The 11,295-nt window shown below is 41.8% G+C and overlaps 1 protein-coding gene across 1 annotated transcript; it reads right to left on the bottom strand.

Moving 5' to 3' along the window:
* Nucleotides 1–4,957: 4,957 nt before the first annotated feature.
* Nucleotides 4,958–5,890, bottom strand: LOC115640286 (olfactory receptor 1009-like). Its single transcript, XM_030543055.1, has one exon. It carries the CDS (start codon nt 5,888–5,890, stop codon nt 4,958–4,960), a length of 933 nt encoding a protein of 310 aa, XP_030398915.1.
* Between the last annotated feature and the right edge of the window lie 5,405 nt (nt 5,891–11,295).

The following is an 11,295-nucleotide window of genomic DNA, read 5'->3' as shown; positions in this document are numbered from 1 at the left end:
CCTCCACTCCATCCTCAGTGTTTAGCAGTCCCACTTCTTTCTTTGTTTTCTTCTTATTTATATGACTATAGAACCTTTTCCTATTGGTTTTAATGCCCTTTGCAAGGTCCAACTCTACATATTGTTTGGCCTTTCTCACTTTATCCCTACATGTTCTGACCTCAATAAGGTAGCTTTTCTTTCTAATCCCTCCCATCTTCCACTCCTTGTAGGCTTTCTGATTTTTCTTAATCACCTCTTTAAGATGCTCACTCATCCATCTTCTGATAGTTTCTTCAGCTTTGACTTGAAGTAGTTCCAGGCCTCCTCCGCCTTTAAATCCACGAGTTCTTCAGGCCAATCCATTTCCCTAACTAATTTCCTTAATTCTTTAAAGTTAACCCTTTTGAAATAAAAAACCCTAGTCCCAGATCTAATTTTGTTTATCCTTCCATCTAGTTTAAACTGAATTAGCTCATGATCACTCAAAGCAAGGTTGTACTCTACAACCATTTCTTCTATGAGGTCTTCACTATTCACCAAAACCAAATCTAAAGTGGCATCCCCTCTTGTTGGTTCTTTAACTACTTGGTGAAGGAATCCATCAGCTATCGCATCCAGGAAAATCAGAGAAGTGTCATTATTACTAGCACTTGTCCTCCAGGCTATATCTGGGAAGTTGAAGTCTCCCATGATCACACAAGTCCCATTAGGGTTTACTTCATTCAAAACATTGAAGAGGTCTCTATCCATATCCAAATCGGATCCTGGTAGTCTGTAGCACACCCCAAGCATTACCTAGGATAGAATCTAGTAGGTTTCTTTCCCAATGTGATTTTTGCCCAGACAGACTCTGTCTTATCCATTCCATCACTTCTTATTTCTTTACTGTCTATCTCGTCATTGATATACAATGCTACTCCACCACCTTTGGCTTTATTTCTGTCTTTTCTAAACAGCACATACCCTTCAATACCTGTACTTCAGTCATGACTACTACTCCACCATATTTCTGTGAAATCTATAATATCCGGTTTCACTTCCTGCACCTGTAGCTCTAGTTCCTCCATTTTGTTACCTAGGCTCCTTGCATTAGTGTACAAACATCTCAATTTTTGCCGGTTGACTTCACTGACATTCTTTACGTGATTAGGCACAGACATTCCACCACCATTATCACCTATTAGAATGATATCTACATGACCCTTTCTCATTATGTCCATTCACATACCCACGGCTGTATCCTTTCTTACTTCATTTTCTTCCCTCTCAATGTTAAATTCTGGCATGGAGATTACCTGGACATCTCCCAACCATCTCCCCCAAATTCCTAATTTAAAGCTCTCTTAATCAGTTGTGCCAGCCTCTATCTTAGAAGTCTATTTCCCTCTTTACTCAGGTGAAATCCATCCTCAAGAGAACAGTCCTATGTCCATGAACGCTTCCCAGTGGCCATGCATTCTAAAGCCCTCCTTATAGCACCACTGCCTGAGATATCTGTTGATCACCATAATCTTGTCATACCTTAGTTTTCCTTCTCTAGGAACAGACAGAATTCCACTGAAGATCACCTGAGCCTCCATTTCCTTAAGTGTCTTCCCCAGCCTGGCATAATCTCCCTTGATACATTCCAGCAAGAATATGGTTGTATCATTTGTTCCCACATGAAGGACAATCAGCAGATATTTTCCCACTCCCATTAGGATCCGCCTCAGGTCCACATCCTGTATCTTAGCACCCGGCAGACAGCACACCCTTCTGTTCTCCGGATCAACTCTAGTTAAAGGCCTGTCTATTCTTCTCAGTAAGGAGTCCCCAATCACGTAGACCTGTCTTTTCCTGGTGATGGTGTGATTCTCTGGTCTATCCCCTGTTCCCTCTGGCTGCAAGTCCTCTTGATTCCTATTGTCCCTTGCAATCCTCTGCAACTCATCCCATATCCTCCCGGGCCTCATATTTGGTGATGTTATCTCCATTTACTCTTCCCTTCTTCCTATAGGACTAGCTGCTCCTCTCCTCTTCCTTGCCCTCTCACCTTCAGCAACCACCTACTGTGCCCCATCTACATTTTCCAACTCCGCAAACCTGTTCCTGAGCTCTATTTCTCCTTTACTAGCCTGTCTTTTCCTCTACCTGGTTCTCTTAGTCGCGTGCTTCGACTGTCCACTTTCCTCACCCAGCAGTCTCCCCTCAGAGTTCTTTGGTCTTGCTTCCATCTGCAAGTCTGAGCTGTTCCCTTCTGCCTCCTCATATCTTTGATCCACCATGAAGCATGGTGGAAGTGGGGAATACAACCATTTAGTCTAAACACTCAAGTGCATGCAATATCATGTCTATGGAGAAGAAGAGATGCACATATACATAATGGTTGAATGAAAAAGCCCATTCAGCTATGTTATACTTTCTTTCTATAGGATTTCTGTAAGGTAAGGATGTCTGTTTGGTGAACCACTATTGGCAGTGTGTTCTATGCACAAATAAGACACATAATTAAACTGTGGAACTCCTTGCCACAGGGAGACATAGAGATCAGAAACATAGGAAGAATCAGAAAGGGAATGTAAAAGTAAAATAGCAGAGCTGGTATAATTATTTTTTATAAGATTTTTGGAAGGAATATTAAATATCAAGTTTCAGGACTTACACCAAACTCTAACAATTAGAGACTTTGCTATGAGGGCAGATTATCCCACAACTATGTACTGTCAGATTATTGAGTCTTCCACTAAATAGATGGTTTTGGTCACTGCCAGAAAGAGGATTCTAGACTAGATGGCAGGCATCACTCAATATGTCAATTCTTATGTTCCCATGACACAGACAATGGTAGTAAAAGAGGCGAGCTATTTTCTTCTGCAGCTTCCTTTATCCAAAGATCTCAAAGAACGTCATGTGAATCACTGTATGTTCTACTAATTTAGATGGAATATATGGCCCCAAAGTTGTTAACATAACACAGTAACTGTCCAGCATTAAACTGTGTTAAACAAGCTTCAGAATTTCGTATACAGAAAACTCAGCCTACTTATTACCATGGCAATCACACCATTAAACATCATTTTTAGCTTTTATTAAAGACACAAAAGAAGGAGAAACAATTATAACCTTTGAAAAGGAAAGTGTTAAATAAGGCTTTTATTTTAACAACATCTGTTATTTCCCTCTGCTTTAGCTGAAGCAAGTTTTATGAAGGGGGGGGAACCTTGTTTGACAGACTTTTAGATGGCATTAAAGATGGTAATAACTGTTCTTTTGAGAAGAGAAATAGTAGAGCTGGGTGGTAGCAAAACAACAGAAAAACACACACAAGGGCAGAGAAAGGAACTGCAAAGATAGAAAATGTAGTTTCAGTCTCTGGGATTGTCTCTCTTTTGCAGCCTCACGGCCGGAGAAACACAGGCACAGCCCACAGTCTTATTAGCCACTTAGAGACCTGGCAAGCTTTTACCAGCTCCAGCTGTTTTGGGCATTACTTTTAGTGGCCTCTTTCTGGTCACAGGCTCGCAGCAGTGTTGCTGAGTATACAGCCTTGTCTTGCTAAGTCAGACTCTCATTAGACAGAAGGGAAAAGGAGAGGGATAGGAAAGAAAAGAAATAAAGTGGCGAAGGAAAAGAAGGCAGGATAAAGGGAGGAAGATGAAGTGAGAGAAAGTCTCACATCTCAGGCGGTATTTGGGATTAAAACGGAGGCAGTGTTGGTGTCATCTTCCTCCCTCTCTCTGGACCAGTCTGGTCAGGACATCTCTCAGGATTAGGATGAAGAAGTTCTGGGGTCCCAGGAAACGGTGGGCATGTCAGCCATGATGGTGATGCTAACTTCAGTAACCGACTTTTGCTATTTGAGGCTAAGGTGACATCTGATGAACTGTCACATACTTTTTACAGGTGAGCTCAAAATGAGGATAAGTTTGTAGGCCAAATTATAACAACATGTATTAAACTCTGCAGTCCATCTGTAAGGTTCTTTTCCCCAAATTACAGAAGCTTATTATCATCAATCACCTGTTAAGCACCAACAAAATACTGGTCTCTGTGCTTAAAATGAAATAAAAAAGAGTCTATGATCCAGACTGAGACACTGGAGAAACCACTTTGGGAAAGGCCAAGCAGAGGGTTGTGTTATAAATCCCGCAGATATCACAGGAGTTCAGTCCTCATCTCCTCTGCAGGAATGCACCTCCTTTGCCTTGGGATTCTCAGCTGGGAAGCCTCTAACCCCACCTAAGGTAGCAAGAAACCATGATGAGAGAGGGGAGAGAAGAAGAAGGAATTAGGTGGAAGAAACCCTCAACTTTTATCTTAGTAGTTAGGGATGTTTCAGACCCTCTTCAAATGCCTGGTAAGGAGAAAGATTTTAAAAAGGGATCTGCTTTCTCCCATGTGAGTGCCCTAACCAATGGGATATGAGATACCTGATCTGTGTCTCAATCTCGCCTAATACAGCCTTAATTCCTTTGTGCATCTTGGCCTAGGTGGGGATAACACTCATTAATTATTATTATTGGAGACAGATACATTAATAGCGATGAATCCTATAAGATACTACAAATATTAAATAGGGTTTTCAACAAAATACTCTAGAACTACATAATGCAATACACAAAGATATTCTTTCCATAGAACTGACCAGATCCTCAAGTGGGATTAATTGGCCATAGATCTATTGAAGTCAGTGGGTCAGATTAAAAGAGATATGGGCTCAAAGACAAAGACAGTGAGAAAGCATATGAATGGATCTAGAGCCTGGTGCTTCCTGCACTCACCCTAGATAGAGACCCAGGATCCCGTCCCCTTTGATCCAGTGTCTCTCCTACCCAGTGAGGATATGGCCTGCTGAGTTTAATGGAGTCACACTAATTTAGAACAATTAAGGCTTTGGCCCAAAGTGTCAGGTAACTGAACAGAGAATCTCTCAAACACAAGTTATCCACAGTTCTGTGTACTTTTGTTGCTGTTGTTGTTTTAAATAAGATTGACACTACTTGAGAAATTTGAATTTCCCTAACATTTTCCCTGCAGCTGTTTTCAACTCCTTGTTTTTCACGCTGTAGATGATGGGATTTAACACAGGGGTCAAGATACTGTACTCAACTGAGAATATTTCATCCAGCACCACAGAGGAGACCGACCTGGGTTTTGTGTACTGGAGAAAACCTGTCGTGTAGAATAAGCCAACCACAATAAAGTGGGAGCTGCAGGTGGAGAAGGCTTTACGCCTGCCCTCCGCAGAGCGTATCTTCAGGATGGGGGAGATGATATTAATATAGGAGATCAGAGTGAGGAGGAAGGCACTTGATGCAAATATCACAACAGAAGTAAGAAGCACCACTTGATTGGTGAGGGTGTCAGTGCAGGACAGTTGTAATAGAGGAGGGAGCTCACAGCTGAAATGGCTGATTTCATTGGGCCCACAGAAATGCAAATTGAAGGTAAAAACAGTGTGAAGCAGGGCATGGAAGAAACTTATTGCCCATGCCCCACTCACCAGCTGAACACAGATCCCGTTGCTCATTATCTCCATGTGACACAATAGGTCACATATGGCAGTGTAGCGGTCATAAGCCATGGCTGAGAGAATGAGAATTTCAGCTCCACCGGAAAGGAGGATGAAGAATATCTGAGCAATGCAGCCATTGACAGAAATAGTTTTGTGCGCTGCTAGGAAGTTCCTCAGCGCGTTAGGCATCGTGACTGAGGAATAGCAGATATCAACAAAGGATAAATGGAAGAGGAAGAAGTACATAGGAGTGTGAAGGTGAGAATTAGCTCTTATCACCACCATGATCACTATGTTACCACTCAGAGTGATTAGGTAAATAACTAAAAACACCAAGAAGAGGAAAATCTGCATCTGTGGGTCACTGGAAAGTCCCAGGAGAATAAATTCAGTCACTGTGGTTTGATTTTTCATTGAAATTTATTCAGGAAATCTGTTGACCTGGAAGACGAGAGAAAACAAATTAATACTTATGATTAAAGGAAATTGAAACAGCATGTGAAGTTAATCTGATCAGTAGCATGAACGTAAAGAGAGCCCTATTCCAAGCTGTACAATGTGTATTTTAAGTATAGTAAATTCAGTGAGAGAGAAAGAGAGAAGCTGGATAGATTTTGCGTATTTTAAATAGACAAAACATGCTGGATACACAAAAGGACTTGGGCACCTAACTGCCACTTTAGCTGCCTAAACCACAGAATTTGGTGTTCACAAAAGCCGTGTTCAGCTGGGACTTGCAGACAGACTGATGTCAGGCTCCTCAAGTCTCTCCTCTTTAATCTGATGCAATCTAGCTCAAATATTAGAGAGGAAGCACAGCAGGGTTACTGGATACTTGGTCTTCTGCATCCGGGATAGGTCTCTAACCACCAGGCTATACAGTCTCTCTCTCTCTCTCTCTCTCTCCTCTAATGTTTCTTTAATCCGGCTTTATGACTTCAGCAGAGCTACAACTGAGGTACACCAGCCTGGGAATTGACAGATTCACTCCAACAAAACAACTATGGCCAATTTACAATAGCTGGGCATGTGGACAAAAGTATAAAAAACATCTCTTTCTCTATTACTTTCTGTCACTTGTTCTTGACTATTTTGTTGGAAACACGATTTAATCCCTGTAGTATATAATTGGATTCTTACCTAATAAAATCATTAGGATTTTTCAAGAAGAAGGAGAAATGAATGTGACAAGCAAACATTCCCTCGGCACAGTGACATAATTTTGAAAAGAGGGGCCTTATAGAAAATTAATGGGACTTCTGTTCCTAAGTCATTTAAACTCTAACTGAATGAGGCTTTTGTTTCCTTGGTCTGCATATCAGAATATGAGGCTCTACATATAGTAGAGAATCCATCCTGTCCCGATGGAAGTCAGTGGTTATTTTGACATCAGTTTTCAGGGGGAATGGGAATGAAGCCAATGTTCTCTCCAATGTCCAATCTATATCCATCCTCATGATATCAGAGAAAAAATAACCTCTCTTTCATTATCAACTCATGAGACAAATACCTAGCATAGAGGTGGACCTTGTACTAGATTCTGAATGTAAACACAGGCAGATTGTGTGCAAAGAGAAATTTGGCCAATGCTATAAGAAGTATATTTTTCTATTACATTTTATAATTTTTGTAGGCTACTGGTTTTCAACCTTTTTTTCATTTGTGGACCCCTAAAAACAAATTAAATGGAGATGCAGATCCCTTTGGAAATCTTAGACATGGTCTACAGACCCCCAGGGATCTGCGAACCACAAGAGGAAAACCACTGTTGTAGAGTATTTAATAACTATAGTACCTTATTGGATTCATCCCTATTAAAATATCTAGGATTTCTATAACAAAATAATAACAAACTCCCGAAAATTAGAAGTACTGGTTTTGGCACAGGCTGACAACCCAATCAAATACAGACAATATAGGCAAATTGATAAATATGACAATTGCCATGAAGAGAGTCTTATCTGTATGACAGGCTTCTCCACTGCCAAAGTGTCTGTGTGGAAGTGGGTAACCCCAGGTTGATATCATGCAACTGTGCAAACAATTCAAGAAAACCAGTGATCATTTTCAGCCAAAGAGTGAAAAGGACTCATAGTGCAAACCAAGAAGTGAATAAAGATTGGATTTTGGCAAAACCAGAAGAAAGAGGCTGGAGTCCATGAATGCTCCAAGACTTGAAGAAGAGAAACGACAACACCGAGAAAAAAAACACTTTTCTTTCATTATCAACTTATGAGACAAATACCTAAGCAAAGAGGTGAATCTTGTACTAGGATTTGAATGTCAACACAGGCAGATTGTGTGCAAAGCGAAATTAGAAATGTAAATGTCCTACTCCCAACCTATACCAATGCCCCCCTCCCACACACGCACTCCAAAAATAGAAATTACTGCTAACATTCACCAACTGTCTTAGTTGCCCTGCCTTGAGAAATAGTGAGAAAGCGAGCTGTTTGATTCAAGTAGTTGCTGGGCTGCTAATTATGGCCCCTATGCTGCGACTGACTCTGTGTGAGCAGACTGCTGCTTCCCAGCAGAATTCAATGGGAGGCGACAGAGAGACCCATCCCAAGATGAGGTGTATGGGGGGGGTTAGAATCAGTCCTTTGAAATGGAAAGGATAAAAATATATAAAAAAATAAAAATTTAGATCAACTCACCTGACTTCTTAATATGGATCTTAAATATGGTGAGATCATTCTGACCTGTAGTTTTCGCTTTCTGTTTTCTTAGTCTGTTTATATACCTACTTACTGATTTGTCTACTAATCTCTCTATCTACCTTTGGAATACAGCATCTAAGGAGATCCAATATTCTTTATCCAGAGCAGTGAAACTCCTCAAGATGTGTAGTAGGAATTGAGCAAAGAGCTGTTCCTTAGCTGACTCCAAGACTAAGATCTGATTCTTGAGAGCTGTTTAAAAGAGTTGGCTTGTTCCTCTGGGACAAGATCCCTGAAGTTCGCTCTCTGTAACAAGCTACCAGTAACACTGTGTTGGTTCAGCCCTTAAGCACCGCTCTACCATGTGTAAGAATGAGAGCAATGATACTTGGATTATAAAAGAGCCTAATGGATTTAGGAATTTGTGGTGGTGTGGGACTCACTCCAGCGGCACCACCTGCTGGTTACCTTGGGGAATTAGCATTTCCAGCCTCCGGAGAGCCCTCTGCAGGCCGGTGTCCTGCTGCTGCTGGCCCCTGTGTCCCTCCCAGGACCAGTGCCCCTTGTCTTTGAGGTGCTTCCCCCTGGCAATACCCCCACAGTCTCAGGTTCTCCCCAGACAGGGGAACCCCCAACCCTCTATCCCCACCTTGCCTCAGTCATGGGCTATAGCCAGTCACCATCTAGCCCCTGCTCACTGGGCCAGACTGCCATGTAAAAGCCACTCATCATAGGTAAGGAGGGGGTTGATCTGCTGCCTTTCCCTGCAACCCATACATCCAGGGATCTTGTACAAGGCTGTGCAGCCTGGGGAGTTGCTGGTCCAGAGCTCCCCAGCTCCTCTGGCCTTTCCCTAGCCCCTCTTCACTCCAGTACCCTTTAGCACTCAGGCAGCTAGGTCCATCTCCCTCCTCAGCTAGAGAGAGCCTGCCTGCTCCTGGCCCACTGCCCTCTTATAGGGCCAGCTGGGCCCTTATTAAGCCAGCTACAGCTGTGGATGCTTTCCCAATCAGTACATAGGGATGTGAAGGTGAGAATCAGCTCTTATCACCACCATGATCACTATGTTACCACCCAGAGTGATTAGGTAAATAACTAAAAACACCGAGAAGAGGAAAATCTGTGTCTGTGGCTCAGTGGAAAGTCCCAGGAGAATAAATTTGGTCCATGTCGTTTGATTTTCCATTGATATTTTTTCAGCAAGATCGTGACCTGTAAGACAAATAAATAAAATTAACACATATCATAAAAATGAACTGAAATGGCATCTAGAGACCATCTCTTCAGTAGAATGATTATAAAGGGAGCTCTATTCTATCCTTTAAAATAATAAGCTGGTTGGAATTTGTGTGTTCTACAAAGACAAAATGGGCCAGATACACAACAAGACTTAGGCCTCAAGTGTCACTTTAAGCACCAAAATCGCAGAATCAGGCCCCACAGGTATTCACAGAATCTCTGCCCAGCTGGGACTATGGGACAGTCTGATGCGGGCATTGTTTCTCCTCTTCTGTTGAATCTGTTCCACTGTGGTTAAATAATTAAAGAGGCATTGGAGAAAGGGGACTAGATACTGGATCTCCTGCATCCAAGATAAGGGCCCTAACCACCAGACTATAAAGTCATTGACTCACTTGCTGTTTCTCTCTGGCCTAATAATGCTTTCATCTGTCCCTCTAACACCAGCTGGGGATCTGGCTCCTTTACTCCAGTGGCGCTATGGTTGAGTCACACCCACTGGGAATCTGGCCAATTCTATAAGTACCTCTTCATCTATTACATTTTATAATTTTTGTAGCCAGTGGTTTTTGGCCTTTTCATTTGCAGACCCCTAAAACATTTTGAATGGAAGTGCAGATCCCTTTGCAAATCTTAGACATGGTCTTAGGCCCCCCAGTGGTTTGTGGTCCAGACGTTCAAAACCACTGTTGTAGAGTATTTAGTATCTATAATATATTATTGGATTTGTCCCTATTAAAATATCTAGGATTTCTATAATAATAAAATAATAACAAAAATAAACCCACAAGACCTAGAAATACTGGTTTGGGCATAGATAAACAACCCAATCAAATACAGAGAATACAGGCAAATTAATAAATATTACAACTGCCGTAAAGAGGGCCTCAGAAGTGCTTAGCTGTATGACAGGTTCCTCCACTGCCAAGATGTCTGTGTCGAAGTGGGTAGCCCCAGGTTGATCTCATGAAACTGTCCAAACAATTCAAGAAACCCAGAGATCATTTTCAGCCAAACAGTGGAAAGGACTCATAGTGCAAACCAAGAAGTGACCTAAGGCTGGATTTTGGCAAAACTGGAAGAGAGAGGTGGGAGGACATGAATGCTCCAAGACGTGAAGGAGAGAAATGACAACACCGAGAAAGAAACAACTGAGCATAGACTCACTGGGCAACTGAGAGTTTCATAGGAAAGTGGATTTACTCAAATGGAGACTGAAAGCCTGAAAAGGGAGATTAGTCATGTTGACTCACATGCAACATTTGGTAGAAGTAATGACACAGGATCAACAGTAGAGTGACACACTGCCGGGGTGATCAAGTGGAATCAAGGGAATAAGTAAAAATTTGATATCCAAACAAAACAGCTGCTAGTGATGCAACAAGTTTTGAATAGCAATCAAAACACAGACAGGACGTCTGACATTTGATAAAGGATAAGGTCTTTATCTGTGGAGGATGAATTTGATAATCAAGAATACAACATGAAAACATATTAAAAAAGAGAGACAAAAAGATCATCTAGTGATGATAAATAGCAACGACCAAGAGTTCATTCCAGCCCAAAAAATCATGAAAGATAGTAGAAATGAAATCCCCACAGAAAGACTCCAATGTTTTACACAGAAATTAGTGCATGGACAGTGGTGGAGAGAATTCAAACCCATCAGGGATAGAAGATGCATAAACTAATAGCATCTACAAGGATATTAGAAAAGAGACAGAGAGCCTCAATATGAGTGCACAAGGGGAGTCCTTAAGGATTATTTACATAGAATTAATATCAACCAACAAACTGCTCCCTGAACGGCACATTGTGTTCTGAAAAGGAAGAGACTGTGGAGCGCCTGCTGACCCTTGCTAGGTGAGAACACACACATGAGGCCACCAAGTTCCTGCACTGGAGTCTCTGTAGAAG

Source organism: Gopherus evgoodei, unplaced genomic scaffold (assembly GCF_007399415.2).
Source record: "Gopherus evgoodei ecotype Sinaloan lineage unplaced genomic scaffold, rGopEvg1_v1.p scaffold_275_arrow_ctg1, whole genome shotgun sequence".
Taxonomy (NCBI): Eukaryota; Metazoa; Chordata; order Testudines; family Testudinidae; genus Gopherus; species Gopherus evgoodei.
Note: the sequence above shows the minus strand (reverse complement) of the source record. Positions and strands in the feature narration are given on the sequence as shown.